Here is a 21,592-nt window from a genome sequence, read left to right on the forward strand (position 1 = left end):
TGCAGCCCTGCCTGAGCCAGCCCTTCGCCAGTTACGTCTTGCTGGGGGCTTGTCCCCTCTTCAGACCCACGACAGACAGCAGTGGTCCCATCAGTGTGGCTGTGAACCTTTGAATAGCACTGTGCTCAAGATACTCTCTTTGTAAATGTGATTGATTGCTGTATTAGTTAGAAGACCTAGGGAAACTGAGAGCGCATCCAGTTTCTTTTCGTTAGAAAGATCCTAGTGTATCTAACTTTCTTCATTAGATTGGTCTTAGAAGCAAAGGTGACTAAAAACAAGCACTGAGTTAGATGTGCTCAGTGCTTTCCTTTAGGTAGGGCGCATAGTGGATACCTGAGTAGTTGCTAATGACCATGACTCACATTCACTGAAGGGGTTGGAGGATGCTGAGGCTGTGGGACAGATCCTGTTGCCGAGTGCCCGAGGGACAGATGGAGGGACTTGTTCTCACTGTGCAAGGCAGGGAAGCTGCTGTAACACGAACTCCAACTAGGGCCACAGGAGCACGGTCCCAGGCATCAGCAAAGCAATCGACGACAGCCCATATGGCTGTTGGACCACTAGCCTGACCACACTTTGCCTGACGAGCACTCCAGCAGCTGCTGTGTTTGGGAAGCCCTGCTCTGTGGGGTAGATGGATGTCAGAAGTATTGTAAGGATTCCTTAAAAGAGGCTGGGGCAAGTGGATAAGGAATTCAATGTGAGATTGTGTAATTAATTTGGGGGAGCATAATTAACCAGATTCAAACTGTTTAGCTTCTATAACCTTCACTCTGAACACCAAAGCAAACTGAATTTTGCCTACAGCAGACTGTAAATAACATTTAAGATTATTTTCTTATGTATTTTGTTTTTCTTCATTGTTACCATGCCATTAGTTATATTTCTAGAATCAGAGTTTTATAGAATTTAATTAGAAAAAAATAATTGATTACTGGGTCTGGCATGAAAGCTTAACTTTCCTGTCTCCCCGCTGATGAAATGTACAGGAGCTGTGTGTGGGGCTCTGTGGATGTCGCTGTGGGTGTGGGCATCCTCCCACAGGACCTTTAAAACCATCAGTGGACATGATAGAGCCAAGCTCTTACGTGAGCGCAATGTCAATTTCTGCTTTGTTTGTTACAGCAAACAGATAACTAATAGCTGTACAGTCAACACTCTAATGATTAGGAGGTAGTACACACACTTGGATTATGATATTAGTTGAAACTAATATCTGCTTGCCCTGCCCCTTGGCCACCTTGGTCCCTTCCCACAGGGCAGCCCGAGTTGCCAGTTCGTTGTGTGTGACTTCTGAGTTCCACAGTGAGGCAGGCACACACATCCACCCAACTGCTAGCAAGCATTCTTACACTTACAAATGCGCTAGCAGCGTGTCTTGGCAGTTGTGCTTATTGGTACAGACAGAACAGCTCCCTTCCCCGAGAGAGTTGCATGATACAAATTTATGTTCATTCACAGCCAGTTCTGTATTGCCACGTGGTTAGGCTCTTTGGGTCTTTTGCTAACTTAAGCAAAGTCATGACAGTTAATCTGGCACATATGCCATTTTGCACATGTGCAAGTATGTGTGTAGTTTAAATTCCTAGAAGTGGAAATACTGAGTCAAAAAGCATAGGCATTTAAATTTGTGATGGATGATTGCCGCATTGCTCCCCACAGAGACTGTGCTGACTGCTAGCTGGGTTCCCTAGAAAGCGTGAGAGGCCCTCTCCCTGCCCCCTTGCCAAAATGATAGTATCCATTTTCGGATCGTTGTTTATCTGACAGATATGTCGTTGTAGTTGAAAATTATCTTCTTCCTCTTGAGCCTGTCAGCTTCTGTAGGGATAAGCGCCTGCTGTGCCCAAGCCTCTCTCATTCTTTGAGCAGATAGCAGCTGTGTACCAGGCACTGTGCGAGGGCACAGGCACTGGCCATGCTCAGGCTCGCCGGGCAGGGCTGCGCTCTGGCTGCTGCCAGCGGGCCGCGGGCGCCCTGCGGGGAGCGTGCCGCACCGCCACTGTGCAGTGTATCCACAGCGCTTTGCATTTCCCTGAGGAGTTTGGTTAAGCATCTTTTCATAGGTTTGAATCACTTGCATGTGGGTTTTTTGTCTTTGGACGTGCTCTCTCTGTGCAGTAGGCATCGCTGCCCTTGTCTTTGTTGACGATTCTTTCCCTCCTGTGTTTGTATTGATAGTTTTCTGTAATCCATCAGTTCTGTCTTTTGTGGCATCCGCATTCTGTGTCACAGTGTCATATTGTTTGTCTCTTTCTGAGATTATAAAAGCGTTTTCCTGATTTTCTTCTAGTGCATTTAAAGTTTTTGTTTTCAAGTGACTAATTCATGTTGAATGTCTAATATTTCCAGTAAAACAAAGAAATACAGAAATACTGCTTTTGGCGGGGGGGGGGGGGGGGGCTGGTGTGATAATTGGCTAATCTTGCTGCAAGTGCTGGCATCCCGTATTGGTGTCAGTTCATGTCCTGCGTGCTCCACTTCCCATCCAGCTCCCTGCTTGTGGCCTGGGAAAGCAGTCGAGAATGGCCCAGGGCCTTGGGACCCTGCACCTGCACGGGAGACCCAGAAGAAGCTCCTGGCTCCTGGCTTTGGATCGGCTCAGCTCTGGCCACTGTGGCCATTTGGGGAGTGAACCAGCTGATGGAAGATATTTTTTTGTCTTGACTTTTTCTGTGGGGCTGCCTTTCCAATAAGAAAAAAAAATGTTAAGAAATGATGCATTTTTGAGAAATAAAGCAAGGTACTGAATGTACGCTCTTACTGTGGCCGCCCTCCTGCTGCCTAGAGGCCCGGCCCGTGTCTTGTGAGGTGAGAATTTGTTAGTGGTGTTGTGACTTTGCACTCGGTCCTTGTAGGGCTGACACAGATCGTCATGGTCTTGCAGCTTTGGGCTGAAATGAAAATACTCCTTCTCCATCTGTAGAAGTTACCTTGCCTTTAACACTATTCAATTGGCCACTCGGTAAATACTTGTTAGGCACCCAGGAAAGCTTGCCCCTCTGATCCAGTGGCTCAGATGTGTGGCAGGGCACGGACAAAGCTCAGGCTGTCATCCGGGAGGTAAGCTTATCTCTCCCAGCTGCAAAAGGAGCTCTTTTCCTCAGTGGCCAGTGGTCAGTGCTGCTCTCCTCTGGGCACGGTTCGCTCCCACCCTGCCTGACAAGAACTTCTTGCTCTGGTTTGCATGTCCCTGCTCCCCCACCCCCTGCTCATGGTATTAGTGGTTCTTGGCAGACCATACTGCAAATGAATGATCCTGTGAGTATGTAGTGGATGGCTGACAACAAAGCGTTATGGTAGGCATCCTGTCACATTTTTACAAAAACAGTATCCTTGCTAGCACTGGGACAAAAATGTTGTTGGTGTGGGTATATGTTGGCATACCTCCCTCTATGGCAGCAACTTTTGTAAATGTAAAGAAAGCTCTTATGGGGGCAAATGCCAACATGGTTTAAGAATGTGATTTTTATGGGAAATTGGAAGTATTTCAAGCATATAACAAAATCTGTGGTTCCACCAGCCTGCATTATCAACTCTGCTTCAACTTTGCCATCATTGTGTGTGTGGTGTGTAGAATCCACTTTTACATCCTTACTAATGAAGTTGGTACATTTTGTGGTTTGACAGCATGGATATTTGCTTTTAGACACACATACATATACATACATACACATATATATATATCTCATATATATAGGAATGAGAAGCAGAATCTCCCAGGTGCAACAGAAGTTCCCTTGTGTTCTGAGACAGAGCAATCTGTTGTGAAGATAGCCAAATGCTGGACACAGCAGTGCCTGTCACACACATGCTGGGGGCTACTCCTCAGGTTTGCCTTCTGCCTGGTGGCTGGGGCCAGGCCGATATTCCACCTGTCAGGCAGCTGCATGCTCCCTCTGGGATGGGGATAACGGTATGCTGTTAGTGATTTTCCTCTTATCTTCTGCCAGTGGTAATTTTGCAAAGTGGTTTTCCAAGGTACCCAGCTGGGACTGCACAGACAGGAGTGACTCCCAAGGATGCTTTCCCTCAGGAGGCAGTTAGGCCAGGGCTGAGGAGAGGCACGGGAAGAAAGAATGTCTGCCTGGCCCACCTGCCCCTGCCCTTTGCCTGGGAGACCTTGGCCGGCCGCACTCACTCCCCACTGGAGTACAGACACCAGTCCCAGGACCAGTGTTCCCGGCTGATCGGGGTGGTGCTGAGCTCCCCCTGGTGGCCGTGGCACCAATCTGCTCTGTGCGCCGTGTGTACTTGCCGTGGCAGGAGGGAGAGAGAGAGGGAGGGCAAGGACACCCAGGCAGAAGCATCTTTATTCAGCTGTGTAAATGAGAGGAGATTCCTTGGGTCCAGCCACTGCCTAGGCTGCATCCGGCACATCGCCACCCCCATCATCTAAGTGTTCATCCGGAAATGTTCCACTTCCTGAGGTGAACGTTAAAATTCTCAAGTACTGGCTGCTCATGTTTTTGATCTTCTAACACAAATATGTCTTCTTGGCTTAAGCATATGAGTTGATCTTTTTCATTGATTTAGTATAGAGTAAAGTACAAAGTTCTTAGAAGTCCCAGTCAGGGCTTGTAGTATGTGTACACCTGTGTAAGTAACACTGAAGCCAAATGACAGAATGCTGTGACCCTCCCAACAGGCTGTGTCTCATCACTCCCCATTAGAATTTGCTAATCGGAGCTCACTCACGATGTCAGGATGCCAGGACTGCTTCTGTACCCTGCCCCCTGGCTCATAGCATCTTTCTCTGCATTTATTACAAAACTTGTGCCTTAACCTGTATCACAGTTGGTGGAAAACATAAAGGCCTAGAGGAGGGAGGGTGCCCCCGCCACAAAGTGGACCTTTGTTGGTGTTTACGTGCATGGTAGTTTGGTTTGAGATGGGCCAAGTACTTTGAGGACATCAGGAGTCTGCCCACCCCCAGCACCTGTACTTGTAGCATGTGGTGGATGGAGGGCAAGGGCAAGAAAACAGCCAGTCACATCCAGACAACTCAGCTTCTCTATTAGCTCCTGGTCGCGTGCACATCACATGACTGCCCAGCAGGCCTGCTGTTTGCAGGCCACTAGATGTGTTAGAGCATTCTTGCTAGACTGGCATTCTTGAGGTTTTTGAGCCTCTGTATGTGGGAGAGCCTGGGCTTTCTTTTTGGAATGGTGTAAGTTCTCTTCCTTCTTTTATGTAGTCCTCGGGACACAGCTCAAGAGTCATGGAAGCATTGATTCTTACTGATGGCCTCAGTTTCACAGTACATGCTGAGTTTCCATTGTTAAGGCATCCAATTTGACATAAAGAAAAGTTGAATTTCCTTTGCCTTCTAGAGTGGTTTACTAGTATTATCTCCTGTCGATTCCATCCTGTCCTTAGCTAAAATCATTGCTGATTTGTATGTGTGTATGTGGGCATTTATGCGCACTTCCATGGTCCAGAATACTGATCTGCAATGTGCCATCTACCAGCAGCAGAGCAGGGCCCATGTTCTCAGCCAATGGCTAAAAACATGGGCCAGGTGCTCAGCCGGGACCCGGGACGTCTGGAATTGCAGGGTCTGCATCAGCCCGTGGGGAGCCTGGGTGTGTGTCTGCAGGCACCTGCGCTCGCCTCCGAGTGGCTCTGTCGCCCCTCTGCAGCTCTTCTGTGTGGGCCTCACGGATTTGGGCCTCAGTTTCTTGGGGCCTCCGGGTGACGCAGTCACATTCTTTCAGCATGGAGGGAGGTTAAGTTCCCAATGGAAATACAGATGGCATGGGTCAAAGAGCAGGCCTGGTTCCTGGGAGGTGAGACACCAGTGAGCGCCAGCTAGAAGGTCCAGTCTCATTACCAACTCTGCTCCTTACTTGCTCTGTGGCCTTTTTTTTTTTTTTTCTGGTCTTGCATCATCTTTGATGGTGTCTCATTCTAATGATGTGTAAAAATCGATATATGGCAAGATCAGTTTTTTTCTGACAGTGTTACTGTGAGGACCTAGTGAGAAAGTCTACTGAAGTGCAGCACCTTATCTAAGCCATGCCAGTGGAAGCGTGTCCTGCTGCTGGCTACATCACCTGCTTCTGGAGCCTATCGATAGAACCCGATGACATCAGGATTCTGTGATCATCAGGCGTTGTCCAAGAAGTTCCCCCTGACCAGCTCATATTTGTGTGATCATTGGCACGGGTCCGCTCCTCCTGTCAGATATTTGTAACCACAAGCAAGAAGCAGGGGTTTGTAGTTTGCTGTACAGATTGAGAAGTTCTTGAATAGAAGAACTTGGCCTGTGGTCTTTGGAAAGCAACTGGAGATTTCAGTAGGGAGGTGGTAGGAGCAGACATTCCCTCCTGAGACTATGAGGGTTGAACTGGGAGCAGGAGCAGTAAACACCAGGAACACGTTGTCAGCAATGCAGGCGGAGATCAGCTCCAAGACAGACTGAACTTCACTGTGCTCCATGGTTATTCCTTCATCTCGCCGTATCTGGGCATAGGAACCCGTGAAAAGGACTGTTGTGCAAATTCAAAGCAGCAGGCCCAGTGAAGCGCTTAGCCTGGCATGTTGCCCATGGTGAACATTCTCCTGTTAGCAGTGTTTCATGTGCGTCCCCGCCCCCATTTCTGTGGTAGTCAAAAGTATATCACGTAAAATCTATCGTTTTAATTATTTTTAAAATATTTTATTTTTATTGCAAAGACATATATATATAGAGAGAGAGACAGACAGAGAGGAAGATCTTCTCTCTGATGATTCACTCCCCAAGTGACCGCAATGGCCAGAGCTGAGCCAACCCGAAGCCAGGAGCTTCTTCTGGGTCTCCCACATGGGTGCAGGGTCCCAAGGCTTTGGGCCATCCTCAACTGCTTTCCCAGGCCACAAGCAGGGGGCTGGATGAGAAGCAGGGCTGCCAGGATTAGAATGGGTGTTCTTATGGGATCCCTGGGTGTTCAAGGTGAGGACTTTAGCCGCTAGGCTACCACACCGGGCCTATTTTAACTATTTTTAACTGTTCAGTCAGTGGCATTATGTTCAAGGTGTTATATAACCATTACCACTATATTTCTAGAACTATTCCATGACCCTGAGTAAAACCCTTGTAACTATTAAACAGCAGCTTCCCAGGTCAGCTCCAATCTACTTCCTGTATTGATGAATCTGCCTGCACCAGGCAGTTCTTGTAACTGACATTGTGTGTTTGCTTAGGGAAGCATAGATGGGTTTCCCTCAGTGTGATTTTTCTCCAGGTTGTGTTCGTGTTACAGCATGCTGTGAAGCTTCACCTTTGAGATCAGCTAGTACTCCAGTGTGTGGGCATACCACGTCCTGTCTGTCTATTCATCTGTCACTGGGTTCTTGGGTTGCTTGCAGTGTCACCTCTCGTGAGCCATGCTGCAGTAAAGCAGATAGCTTGCATCCTTGCTTCCGACTCTGTGGACGGTATCCCTAGGAGTGGAGTTGCTGGCTGGAGTTCTACATGTCATGTTTTGAAAAGCTGCCGCACTGATTTCTGCAGTCGAAGCGCCACCGGGCACTGCCACGAGCCACGGAGGAGGGCTCCAGGCTCCCCCCAGCCTCGCTGGCACGGGAGCCCTGGTGAGCGTGAGGGCTGGAGCTGAGTGGTTCTGATTTGCATTTCCCGTGTGAATAATGATGCAGCACATCCTGTCATGTGCTTGGTGATCACTTGTGTATTTTCTTTGGAGAAATATTGTATTTTAAGCCCTTGCTTAAACCCGTGCAGGGGAAGTAGAGAAAACCAGAGGGAACAAGGCAGTGGATGCAGCCAGACTGCGTGACTGATTTGGTAGGGTGGTTGGTGCTGAGTTTTCCAGCTTGGGTAAGTGGATGAATGATGGGGTGTCAACGAAGACACCTCTGCTGTGAGAAGGTCCGGGTGGGAGGCAGTGTGCTGTCTCTGGGTGGCGCTGCATCCAGCCTGCAGAATTCATTGCCATGTCCATGGCTTTGATTGGTATTCTCTCCCCCACCCCAAGTACAGAATATATTTTCAGTTATGTCTTCTCCCTGATTCTACTTTTATATTATTTTCATTGTATCTTTTTATTCCACTTCTATATCTGGCCAATGTAAACAATTATTGGGAGTCAGGTTCATGTAGTGATATAGTGGGTTAAGCTCCCATTTGGGATGCTGCTATCCCATGTTGGAGCTCTGGTTCAACTCCTGGCTGCTCTGCATCTGATCCAGCTTTGTGCTAACGGCACCTGGGAAGCTGGCTGAAGACGAGCTGAGTCCGTGGGCCCTGCCGCCTCCGTGGAGCACGTGGGTGGAGTTCCAGGTTCCTGGCTTCATCCAGCGTGGACCATTGTGGCCATTGGGGGAGTAAACTAGTAGACAAAGGGTTTTTCTCATTCTTTCCAATAAATAAACAAATACATCTTAAAATTATAGCAGTCACTGGGGGGGGGGGCATGGGATTCGGGATGTACAGCCCAGTCTTCCTCCTTTTTGCCCTTTAGCAGCTGCTCTTCGTCAGGTGGGTCCTTTCCAAGCAGCTGTTGCGCCTGGCAAGCCTTCGGGCAGGCGGAGGGCGGGGCAGAACGCTCTTGAGGGCTGTGGCTTCTGAGGCTTTTTCCAGGGGCCACCCCAGCCTTTCGACATTTTCCCCCTCTCTCTCACCCTGTCCCAGTGTGTGCCCCTGGTGATTGGGGTCAAGTGAGTGCTACGCAGGTCACCACTGGCCCACTGCACTGTTTGAATCCCTCCTTGGTGGGGTTGGATGCTGTGTGGGCACACAGCTGCATCTGCACCGCCCTGGAAAGTTAGGCTTTGCATGTTGCTTCTTCCTCTGGAGGAGCAGCAGTGGGGAGATGAGCTACTTGCGGTGCATTGTCTTTGCGTTTAGAACCCTGACAGGCTGTCAGACAGCACCAACAGAGCATCCTGTCGTGGGGCTCAGGGAGGCAGTGTTTGTGCATTGTCCCCTGATGCCATCTGTCATGAGGTGACAGGGACCCCTGGCCACCATTGGGGCTGCTGAAGTGTGTAGTCATGCTCATACATGTACATACATGGTGCTGTGCAGTGTGCAGAGGTACCAGTGTTGGCATAGGTCTGAACTCTGCCTAGGAGCCCTGTGAGATGCCAGCTGAAACTCTTAAGCCAGCAAACTGTCAGCTTTAGTCTCTGGTGTCTGACGGGGCCCTGGTGAGGCGGGAGGAGTTGTGGGTGAAGCTGCTGCACAGAGCAGAGCCAGCAGTGGGGGAAGCTGCAGTAGTGACTGTGCCACCCGTGGGTGTGGCGGAGGCTGTGGGGCAGTAGCAGTGGGAGCTTTTGTCTTTTGTCATTTTCTTGCATCCCCTGTCCAGGCCTAACCATGGCTGTCCGACAAACTTCCCGCCCTTGGGCTTGTTCCGCAGAGAATCTGTTCTCATTTCTCACCCTCCATTCTTTGTCAAGAGCACACCTCTTGTTCCCGAGTCCTCCCTGTCATCAGACAGGCTTCAGATGCAGCGCCTGAGCTGCCACGGTGACCCGCTGTGGTGGTCACAGATCAGACAAGTCCACAGGCTGTGGTGCTGCTTCGGGGGGACTCCCGTGTGTTCACCTGTGCTTGTCAGTTACTGTCACTCTGGGTTAGACCTGCTTTGGGAAAGCATTAAGAACATTATTAAGGTATTCTGAAACATTATACCAGCCATCATTTTTAAACAGCCAAATATTGAAGGAACTTAGAAAAGAGTCCACCTAGAGCAGGGCCAGTGAACTTTGAAGATATTTTAGGCTTTGGTCTCCATCGCAGCTGCTCAAGTCTGCCTTCCGTAGCAGAGCAGCTGCCAAAAATACAGTTTAGCACACAGTTGTGGGTCCTGTTCAAACTTTATGTACAAAACCAGCTGTGGGCTATAGTCTACTGCCAGTCTTTATTTTAACTGTCAACCTTATTTTTCTCTTATTCAAGAGTTAAAACAGCAAGGGAACTTGATAATTGTAAATGAATTTAAATTCTCTTCTTTTGGGTTTAGTTTAATTGTGAGTACAATGACGATCGGGGGGTGTAATTTCCAGACCCCTGTTGAGAACAATAGAGATCAGAGGGCTTTTTAGGAGGTGAATCTAGTTGGCCAAAGCTTATCATTCTTTAAAAAGTAGGACAGGCTTGGCTGAGTGCTGTCCTGTGGCTTTTCTGTGTCACTAATTCTCTCAATGGTTACATGCATAGGCCACAGGCATGTGGTGGTCTCACCATCCTGGACGCTATTCTATTTTCTAGTACTGGGTGCTTCTGTAATAGCTGCAAGTGGGAAAAAAACCTGTAAAAAAAAACAAACACCCTCCTGTTTAATATGTTAACCTCACTGTAGTTCATTTCCAGAAAACTGAAACTGAAGCTAATCAAGGAGGCTAAAATGTCAAGCTACAATCTGTTTTCTTCTGTTCTCACAGGAAATAAAGAAAGACATGAAGAAAGACCCTCTCTCTAACAGAGCTCCAGAAAAGCCCATGCACGAAGGGGCCAGTGGCAACTCTTTGCTGTCTTCTGAAGCCATTTTAAGAACCAACAAGAGAGGTATGGCAAACGAGAAAGAGACCCCTTCCCCATGCACAGCCCCAAGCTAGAGAGTTCCAGGTGAACGGTGTCCACTTTGGCATTGATGTAGCCAGTGGGTACAGTGCTTTTGGCACACGTGTTGGACAGACACGGAGCACATGACTGAGCGTAGTTGCTCAATGACGTGGCTTTGATGACAGGAAGGTGGACTGCATCTACAAGTGATGGCTTCTGTAGGGCTTTAGCTTTTGCTTTTGCATCTCTTTTGATGGATGAGAGGTGAACGTTGAGAGTGTTATAAAGCAGGCCTGAGCTGTGTGTACCTCACAACACTCTGGTTTTAAGGAGACTTGGTCAGGGTCTTTCTCCCCAGCTGCTGACCTCCTTAACACAGACCCTGCCCCTGGGGGTTGCGAGGCAGAACTATGTGAACACATCTGGATGGCCACCTGACCTGGAAGGACCTCGTTTTGCCCTCTTCAGAGACCTCAAAGCGGATTGTCAGGTTTTCAGCTTGTGGGAGTTTGTGTTTTCTCCCCAGGCCTCCTTGCTCAGCCCGTCCTGGGGCAGCCGGGTGCGTGGAGCACTCCACCATCCCCTAGTGGCCAGCTGCCGGCTCCTAACAGGCGTCCAACTTCCTTAAAGAGAGACACCGAGCCGTGGAAGGCAACAGCAACAAGTGGAGTAGCTTGCAAAGGGTTCTATGAACAAGAGAAAGGAGGCCAGTTTACAGAACCATGAGGAAAGAACAGCTAATCTTTCATAAAACCCAGGCAGCATAAGTGTTTGTCCAGTGAGCTGCCTGTTGGTCGTAGCTGGAAGCAGCTTGGTGGCTGGCTCTCTTCCTGTCTCCTCTGTTACCCCCTCCAGCTGTCCCGGCTCACATTTCCTTTTTTGAATTACAGAGATGCTGGGACATTGGCTGAGTGCCGACATGGGTTAGCCTCTATGGGATTTTATTTTATCTTTTTAAAAACACCCAATCCCATGAAAAGGGAGGCTTCCCATTTTAGGGATTCAGCAGACACTGAGGTACAACTTAACACTTTGCCCGCACAGTGCCCCTGGCCTTCGTGCGGACAAGCTGCCAGGCTCCTGAGACGCGCAGGCCCTCGGAGCCCTCCCGGCTCCCTGCCTCTCCCTGCCCAGCTGCTGTGCACCTGCTGGCGGGCCGCATGCGCTCTGCAGCCAGCGCCTTTTTGGGAAAGTCAGTGAGAGTTCAGATAATTCATTAGTTGGACAAGAGAAAGAATTAATTAAGGTAAGGAATGAAGGTAATTACCAGGATGAGTTCAGTAAAATTACCTGAGAACTTTGAATCAACAAAGGAATAGAACTTCTCAGGTAATTGTCTCTTTATGACCAAGCAGCTGGCCTTCTGTGTTCCCCTGTGGAGCTTCTCATTCACCAAAGAAGTGGAATGAGAAGAAATGGCTTCCTGACTCACTCCTTCTGAAGGCCCTCGCCTCACCACGCCGGGCACGCGTGCTGGCTCGTGTTCTAGTCCCTGTTTGCCGGCGGCTGCGAGGCCCGGCTGCACGGAGGCGCTCTGTGGATGGGAAGCATGACAAGCCATTTTCATTCTGTCCCAGGCTTGGCGCTAGCCTCCTGCGTCACCTGGGCCAAACATAAATCTCCAAGTGAAGGGAAGCATTGTCCCAGGCCCAAGCTGCCTTGGGCCCTCCCCCAGCCTCCAAGACCAACAATATTCTACTGCTCCTTACAGCAAACAGCGGGTGGGCGAGATTGATTGGCCTTGTCAGGCCAGATAAATAGTTCATTGTGCTGAGTTCAAAAGCTACATTTTTTTCCCACCCCAAATCAATGAAAAAACACTGTTTTCCCTCTAAAACAGGGATCAGAGGCTAAATCTGTGGGATGACTCTACTTAGTTGAAAACACTTCCGTGCAACTCCGTTTGCCTCTTGGGAGTTTTGCTGGACGACCGAGTGTCCCACTGCCCTTCGTCCCAGGACAGCCACCTCGTGTGTGGCTCCGTGCTGTTACAGCCCTTGGGGAGGGCGCTTGCCTTCAGGCTTCGTTAAGAGGCTGTTTTGATTCACTGCTGTGGGATCTTTCCTAAAGCTATGAGTACCTTGTGATACAGCCTTGTGCCCTGGGAGAATTTAACAGAATGAACAGCGGCTTTTTCCCCCCTTGATCAAAGATGAGTATTTTCTGTATGCAAGTCTTATAATTTGATGTAGGCTTTGAGTTGGTTTAATAATGAAAGACTCAAAGTCTGTTTTTGTTGAGTTTAAAATTGAGCCACTTCATCGGATCCTGAATTTGAGATGGGCATCACTAATGAAGTTTGTCTACTTGTGCTCAGCCATTTTTCCATTTTGTGACATGCCTCACTTTGCAACTGTACAGACGGGCTATAATTCCTCGCGTGTGGGCTGACCTGGGCCTCTGCAGACACCTGCCTGAACGAAGCCCGGGACTGCAGAGACATTGGTTCCAGACTGATTAGTTTCTGTGTTCAGCCTTAATGACTTGGTAGGTTTTTCATTGGAGAAGATGTAACCAAGATTGAGAGAGACAGAATTCTCCCAGCCAGCCTGGCAACCATCGGCTCCATTTCCCAGCCGTGCACTTTAGGGCCCTTCCTACCTTTGGTCGCAGTAAAGGAACTTCTCGTTTGACCCAAAGATTTCCTGAGGAATAAGAAACCTTTTTTTTTTTAATTTAAATTTGAAGCATAGATGTTGAATATCCTGAAGGTGTTCAAGACTCCAGAACATTCAGGAATTGCGGCCTGAAAATGGGAAAACTTTGCATACAAATGTTGTTTTCATGAACTGGGCAGAAAGGAGTTGTCTGTTTCATTCTGAGAATGTTTTATTCTTTTGTGTCTTCTTGTTAAAACCATATAAGAGAATGAGACACACTCCTAAGTTAGAGTGTTGATATATTCCAGAATATTTTTGGGGGGAAAAGCATTCAAATCTTGAATTTGAAGGCAAAATCGAATAAATTGCAAGTTTTAATGATTATGACAAAGGTTCATAATATGTAGTTGAAAGCAAGTGGTGGGTTTTGTCCAATTTAACATTTAAATTAGTATTTAACATTCTATTTGAGTTTTAAAAGAATGAAGATCAATTGACTTAGCCCTTGGCAAGACTTCCCAGCTCACTGTATGCGTGCAGTCGTTCAGGTTGCTGGCCTGGAATGGCTACCTGGCTGGCCTGGGTGAGGACTGGGTTCTGTCTCAGAGCTCTGGTTTGCGTGGTGAGCAGACCACATGTGCAGGATGCAGCTCTGCCTCTCCCTGGCCCCCTTCTGCAGCTTGTCATCTAGGAGATTGCTCCCCTCCTCACTAGGCAGTAGACACCAACGAGCATTCAGCAGCACGTGATTCCTGCATGCCTACTGCAAATGTGCCTCTGTTCTTGGTACTGGGAAGATGTGAATTCTAGAATAACACCAGGCATCCTGCCTGCCAGCCATTCCAGGCTGATGTGTCTCACTTGGGAAATGTTGACAAAGGGCTATATGTTTCTTTTTAACGTCAAATTTGGGGTCACTTCTGTCATTCTGAATGTGAAGCCACTCCATGGGTTTCTGGTTGGCTTTATATGTCCTTGTTTCTATTTCCAGTTTATCATGAATTCAGTTGTTGGTAAGTCTCTACTGTATTTTGCACACTTATTCTTTGCTATTATTATTATTATGCTCTCCCGATATGAAATGTGTTTTATTATCATCTTTTTAAGTCGCTCTGCTACTTTGGCATCTGCCTCCTGGCAGATAAACTGCTTTTACCATCTTTATTTAAGATTTGTTATGCATTTGCATTTTACTGCTCTTTTCAAAGATGAATGGCAAAAGGTCCTATGGTTTAGAAGATGTTGCTGTAACAGGGCTAGCTGTGATGCTCTGAGGTGAGATCTTCCATGTAACTTGAGATTCCTATTAAAATGGGGAGGGTTGCTCTCCGAATTAGTACATGGGGATGACTTCGGTTGTCAACCATTGCTCTGTGGGTTCATTTCTGATTGTTTGGTCCTTCACAATGGTTTGATTGAAAATGTTTCCTTAACAGAGGGACCAGCTGCCTCTGCCCCTGGTGACACACTGTTGCTTTAGCAGTTGGCATGGAAGTCCTTTAGAATTCATTTGGGTATGGATGGATGAGACACACATGCGCTTCCTGAGGCTAACCTGAGGCTCGTGTTTGCACTTGGAGGGCTCCCCATTTTGGTCTGCTGCCTGTAGCTATCAGAAGTTTACTTAGTTTCAGCACTGGTCACTCCAGTCTCCAACCTCCTGTGACCAAATGACTTCCCTCCCTGCCCCCTTTCCTTGGAATGGAATCATTTCCCTCCCCCGCCCAGGCTTCATTTCTGCAGCATTTACTTGGCTACCTGGAGTAGTATTCCCAAGGTTCGTGAGTGTGTGAACGTATACATGTGTGTGCAAACATGTGTGAAATATCCACCTTCTGCAACTGTTGGCATAGAACGCCCATCTTGCCTGCAAGGCCGTGGATCTGAGTGTGTGAAGGTTTTAAGTGTATGAACTCTTTGTTAGAAATGAAACTGTCAAGAAAAGATGGAAAGTAAGTGTGTCCTTGTTTAAAACAAAATCAATTGCTTCAGTTTTACAGTGGGTTGTCATTTAAGGTAGATGCAAGATCTGGGAATTTTTTGGAAATGAAAGTTTTTTTTCTTTAAGATTGCTATTGGAGAAACAAATGTGAATCCCCTTCTTCTCTTGTCCCCTGAGAATCAGAAAACGCAGCAGGTTGGGTCATTCTTTGGGTTTCCAAGCCACCTATTGACTTGGTCCAGGAGGTTGATCTTCTGGTTGCAGAGTAGGAGTTCCCAGAAGTCGGAGATCCTGTGGGGAAGCACTTGGCTCTCATCTGAGCTCTCTCTCCCACAGAGAATAAAGCTTAAAGAGATGGAGGTGATATTCGTTCAGTAACAAGAATATTTGTGCGGGGGTTCATCTGCACATGCATTTATAGTCTTTTCCCCCGTAGGTAGGCCTTCATTCTGAAAACCTTTAGAATAAAAAGCCATTAAGGAGATTGTTTGAGCTAGCAGACCCCTGGCTGCAGTTCTGGTTTTGTTAGGAGCCTGTATTAGCACCAGCAGTTTTGGTTGGAGTATGTATTACCCTTGTTGCTCCTCTGATTTGAGCAGTCTTTCCTATTGAGGAGTAGGTGTGCTGAAATGGGTAGAAGAAAGCTCTTTTGTACAGGCTTCATTTTTTCTTGGCTGTGAGTGGTTGATAACGTTGGGTTTTAGCATTTTTATTCTGTTACACTTAGTGCCTTTCAGCCTCTGTGTCCTGCTTCCAGGACATTCACACTAGAGTGATGAGTGTCTCATAGAAAAGTCAGGCTTTAGGCTTCACCTGCCTCATGCTGGGTGTCAAGCCAAGCCCGGCCAAAGGGCCATCAATGAATTGGGTTTTTTGATGCTACCTCCACCTAGTGGCTCTCCTAGGAATTTCCTCCTTCTAGCTCCACTTTGTTTTTTTCCCCAAGATACCTTTGGTTCCTCAGACTCCAGCTTCTTAATCCATAAATTGCCATCAAATGGACCCCAGATGGCATTCCTGGAACCTGGAGGACTGACTTTGCTAAGCTCCATGCAGATTGAGGAGCTGACGGAGAAATGAAAGGCAGTTCATTCGCTGTAGTTGCTGTTCGGGTGCCAGTTGTTTGTGTTAGGGCCAGCAGCAGGCTCTGGTCATTTCTGTCGGCCTCTCAGCACAGCCAGATCCTCCTGAGGCCGTGTGCATCTTAGGCATAGGCTTTAGACTCCTGGCGTTTTGTGCTTTGAGTGCCTTGGGGCCGTAATTGCCATGGAATGAGGACATTTTGTGGCCAGCTGCCCACCTTGTGGTCAGGCCACCAGTGGGCCCAGCTGCAGTGCCAGGTGGGCTACCCTCAACTGGAAGTTTGCCCTGGGTGTGCCTGTGCACGAGAAAGGTTGTTTGAAGAGACTGGTTCCACCTTGTGTTTCTCTAGAGGCTTGGGTAAGTTCAGTGGCAGCTTGGCGAAGGCCTGTTTGGTGGGGAACCGGCGGGGCCAGGGCAGGTGCAGAAGTCACAGCTGCTTGAGAAGCGTCACACGATTTACATACTCACCCTGCCTTCCAGTGCGCCGATCTGTAGGACAAGAAGACTGCTCGTTAATTCCCTCAGTGAATCTGTGAAGACAGAAATGAGTCAAGAGATAGGGTAGGACAGGAGGAGTCACTCCCTGAATAGAGTAGTAGTTGGTGTTTAAAGTGGTAAACTGCCTAGAGAAGAGCCCAGAACACTGTGAAGAAACTAGAGATTTAGGAAAACTCAAAGTGTTGTTTGCATGAAGCAACTAATGGCCAGCCAGGTGCGCGTGGGACATTTTCCAGGATGGATCATAGCTAGGCCATGAAAGAAACCTTGGTCGGTGTAGAAGGAACTGCAGTTTAACCAGGATGCCTTCCGGCCACAATGGAGTGGCTGGAAATTCAACAACAAAAGGAAATTGGGGAAACTTCACAAATATATGGGAATTAAATGACATCTTCTTAAATTGAGAGTGGAGACATCTGGGCCACGGACTGCTAGTATGAGATCTGCACAATAATTTGGCTTGCACTGTTGAGACAACCGCAGGCAGGACTCAAAAATCTGTAAATCTTCTATAGCAGGAGAATTTTTAAGCTGATGATTTTGTATGGCTCGTGAATGATGTTATTAAATATCCAAATGGCCCTTGGCAGAATAAAGATTCCCCACCCCTTAAAAATGGCTAGTGGATCAAAGAAAAATTTGCAAGGGAAATCATGAAATATTTTGCAAGGGATGAACATAAAAACATGACATAGAAAAATGTGCTGCAGCAAATTACAGCAGTGCTCGGAGTAAAATTATAGCTGCAAATATCTACATGCAAAAGTAAGAGAGGTTTCCAGTTACTAGCCTAATTTTCTACTTTAAGAAACTAGAAAAGAACACACTAAACCAAATCAAGCAGAAACAAGGAAATAACAACATCACAATGGAAATCAATGAAGTATTTAATAGAAAAAAAATGCACAAAATCCAGGGTGAGCATTTGGCCTGGCACTTAGGGTGTTGGTTAAGACCCCCACGTTCTGCATCCTGTGTTAGAGTACCTGGATTTCCCTAGGAGGCAGCAGTGGTGGGTTAGTGGTTGGATTCTTGCCACCCATGTGGGAGACTGGAGTTTAATTCCTGGCTCCTGGCTTAGGCCGGGCCCAGCCTTGGCTACTGTGGGCGTCTGGGCAGTGAGCTGGCAGATATGAGAATGTTCTCTTTCTGCCTCTCTACTAAGAAACTGGTTTTGGAATGAATGAATGAATGAATGAATGAAAACCCCCAAGTAAAACCAGAAGTTGCTGCTTTGAACTAACCAACAGAGTTGGTGAAATTTTGTTAGAACAGTAGAAAAAGAGGCGATCTCAACAACCGTGTGAAGAATTGACAGGGGGACATCACTTGCTCTTAAGGATTATAAGGGAATTCCAATTGCTGGGGGCACTGCACAATAGTGCAGCCACTTTGAAAGCTAGCAGTTTCTCAGATGTTTTAAGTATAGCATTACTGTGTGACCTGGCATTCTGCACCCAAGACAAATGAAAACATATGTTCCCACATCAGTCATCCACAAATGTTCACCACAGCACTGTGTGTAATAGCCCAAAGTGCAAATCACCCACATGTCATCAGCTGCTGACTGGGTGAGCTGGGCGCAGCCTGTCTGCGCAATGGAGTATTATTGCGCTGCAAAACGGAGGTAAGCACATTCTGAAGTTTGTGTGACTCTTGAAAAAAGAAAAAAGAAAAAGAAAAAGCTAAAGTGGAAAAAGCCAAGCAAAAAGGGCACATATTGTATGGTTGCATTCGTAGGAATGTTCAGAATGAGCATGCCCAGACAGAGGGAACGTGCTTAGAGCAGGGGCAGTGGGGAGCCACTGCTGGTGGGCAGGAGGCTTCACTTGGGGTGATGGAAATGGTGTCACATTGTCACGATGGTTGGACAGTTATGTGACTGTATGACACCATTTCACTATGCGTTTAAAAGGAATGAATTTTATGGTGTATACATTGTATCTCAATGAAGCCACGTAAGAAAAGAATGCCACACAAATTGGCATTAAAATGTAGTCCTGGGCTGTGCCTTGTTTCCTCACTGATGTACCCCCAGTGCTGGCACCCCGTTAACTGAGGGATGTGCCACTGCATGTGTTGGAGCCTTTAAACTTATACATTTCTCAGTGATGCTTTATATTTTACTGTATTCAATCAGTTGCCTAGGAGATAGTGAGTTGGAGGGATCTGAATGACACAGTTTTGCCGGGGCTGACCTAAGATATTAGCTAATCGATTTGAGAAGGCTGGAGGACTGACTGAGGCATCCTATTGTTCATTTCTTGAGGAAAAAAAATGCAATTTTCTGCAAATCAAAAGCCCAGCTTCTTACATTCTAAATTCTGCGCTTCACAGAGAGCCCGTCTGGGGAAGGAAAGAATCCAGTTATACCTTGAATTGTTCTTGCCACCGTCAGTGACACTGTCAGCTGTTTTTGCTCATAAACCTCTTTGTGCAGCTCTGATGAGTTACGGGAGTGCCACACGGAGATGTACATGCATTTGGTGGCATTTTAGTTCGTTATTATCAAATTCATTTCCTGCACGGTTGCCCCATTCCACTCTGCCAGCACACATGGAAAGAGCGCCTCTTAGAGCTGTAAGAGTAACAGGCTGCTTTAGCTTTTCTCTTTGTCTTCACTGTTTCTCTTGAGATTTTCAGGGTGTGTGTGTGTATGGGTGTGTGTGTGTGTGTAATTATTCCGTCACGCATGGCAAGTTCTACTTTGATTAGTTTGATTAGTTTCCATTTTGTTTCTGATTGACTTTGATGGACAGAAATAGTACGTTTTCATGATGATTATACTGATGTGTTTTATGATTTCTGTAAATAGATTCTCACTTAATTTTCTTTTATGGTGGTTTCATTTTTGGTCTCAGAGCTTTAATCTGTATGGAAATTTGATGTGTTGGGCCCGGCGCGGTGGCGCAAGTGGTTAAAGGTCCTCGCCTTGCACGCCCGGGATCCCATATGGGCGCCGGTTCTAATCCTGGCAGCCCCACTTCCCTTCCAGCTCCCTGCCTGTGGCCTGGGAAAGCAGTCGAGGACGGCCCAAAGCTTTGGGAACCTGCACCCGCATGGGAGACCCGGAAGAGGCTCCTGGCTTCGGATCGGCATAGTATCGACCCGTTGCGCTCACTTGGGGAGTGAATCATCGGACGGAAGATCTTCCTCTCTGTCTCTCCTCTCTGTATATCCGCCTTTCCAATGAAGAAATAATAAAAAATAAATCTTTAAAAAAAATAAATAAAAACAAAAAGAAATTTGATGTGTTATGTTAGTATGCAAAGATGTATTTATTTTGAAATAGTCACTTTTCCAGGACCATTTACTGAATAATTCAGTCCTTCCCTGTAAATTTGTGCTAGTTCATTTCTCGTACACTGTATGTATGTGTGTGTATACCTGTGTACTTGTATGTGTGTGTAGAGAGAGCGAGTCTTTTTTCCCAGATTTTCAATTCTGCACTCTTAACTTGTCTCACCATTCTTGCCTCAATATAAACCGAGAGGCTTTATGGAGCATTTGAATACATAAATGGCTTTTGTCCTTCCTGTTATCCTTCATTTTAAAAGGTGGCCATGTGATTAAGTCACAGGTTGGGATACCCATGTTACGTATTTGAATATCTCTTCAAGTCTCGGCTCCTCTGCTTCCAGTCCAGCTGCCTGGAAAGTGCACCCTGGAAGTGGGTAGCCAGTGGCTTGAGTGCCTGGGTCCCTGCTTCAACTCCAGGCTCCGGCTTTGGCCTGCTGCAGCCTCGGCTGTTGTGGGTTATTGGATGTTGCTGTTGTTGATACACAGAGGAATTAAATCTTTGTCTATTTCACTTTTTAATAGCCTTCTGTGGAATGGTCCTATTTAAACAATTGTTCCCCTTTGATGTTAAGAGAACTGGTAGAACTTACCTCTTGTTACTTTAGAAGGTACATGAGTGGAAATTATAGAACGCTGTATTTGAAAAAATGACATTGTGGAAGCTAAAATTCCTTAACTTTCATGGGATGTTATAGTGTTATGTATATTGTCTATGGTGTATGCATATTGTGTATATGCATATTCAAAAAGTATATACAAATACATGTATGTATGCGTGTGCTAAGGAATTTCATTCAAGTTAAGAATTGTGTGTGTCTGTGTATTTTTAATTTAAATGAGTGAGAGGGAAAGATAAATGGAAAAATTAGAATAACTCCCGGAAAGGCAATAAAAGAAGCGTCATTGGCAGTTGATTTTCAGAGAAAGGAAAGTGAGGCAGGCCAGCAGTGAAGAGTGGCTTAGCCAAGGTGTCAGCACAAGGCAGCCATGTGAGTGTCTTGCTGCTTCCATGACGCAAAAGGGAAAGCTGTTGTAAGCATGATCGTGTCAGAAAAGCTGTGCTGACTGAGCTGGAAGGACTATTTTTGGACCCTTGTGAGTGCATTTCATTCTTTTAATGTACTTTTATTGTTCTGCAGGTTGAGTGCAAGTTTGGATTTTGATTTTCTTGATGAGGGTATAAGCTCTTTGAAAGGAGAAGCCACATCTCACTCTTCTGCTTGAATGGAGATATGTCCTTGTGTTCACATTATAACCTATTTGAAAACGAAGTTACCAAGAGGAAAAATAGTAGGGGAAGAGCGAGCTTCCTGCATGGGATGCTTAAGGAGGAGCTGGTGAAATTCTGTTATGGAGAGGATTGTCTTTGGTTACTGAGTGCTAAGTGGGGCAGGGGGCCTGATCAGTGTCTGCTTTTGAAAGTGGGTCATGAGAGTAAGTACTGAACCTAGGCCTGCAAACGGGCTGTCCATAGGCAAGAAGGTAAATGGCAGTTGAGAAGGAAAAAACTTGAACTCCATCTTGACTAGTGAGATAGGAGGCAGAGTTCGTTTAAAAAAGCAACTCTGGCAGGACCAGAAGGCACTTACATTTTCTCACATTTATTTGTGTAGCATGAGATCATTTTAAGATTTATTTATTTGACATCCATTAAGG

At 46.8% G+C, this 21,592-nt stretch overlaps 1 protein-coding gene across 6 annotated transcripts in view; it reads left to right on the plus strand.

Annotated features, from left to right (window-relative positions):
- The first annotated feature begins 9,237 nt into the window (after window positions 1-9,237).
- LOC121166752 (SH3 domain-containing kinase-binding protein 1-like) overlaps window positions 9,238-21,592 on the plus strand; it is a 187,424-nt gene continuing 175,069 nt past the window's right edge. The window contains exon 1 of one of the 6 annotated variants that reach the window (XM_040996026.1): window positions 9,238-10,516. In XM_040996026.1, coding sequence (XP_040851960.1) covers window positions 10,408-10,516 — 109 coding nt within the window. In that variant the 5' untranslated portion in view covers window positions 9,238-10,407. The remainder of the gene's footprint in view (window positions 10,517-21,592) is intronic. The other 5 variants (XM_040996028.1, XM_040996024.1, XM_040996025.1 and 2 more) reach the window with 5 other exon arrangements.

Source organism: Ochotona curzoniae, unplaced genomic scaffold (assembly GCF_017591425.1).
Source record: "Ochotona curzoniae isolate NIBS_2020 unplaced genomic scaffold, NIBS_Ocur_1.0 patch218, whole genome shotgun sequence".
Taxonomy (NCBI): domain Eukaryota; kingdom Metazoa; phylum Chordata; class Mammalia; order Lagomorpha; family Ochotonidae; genus Ochotona; species Ochotona curzoniae.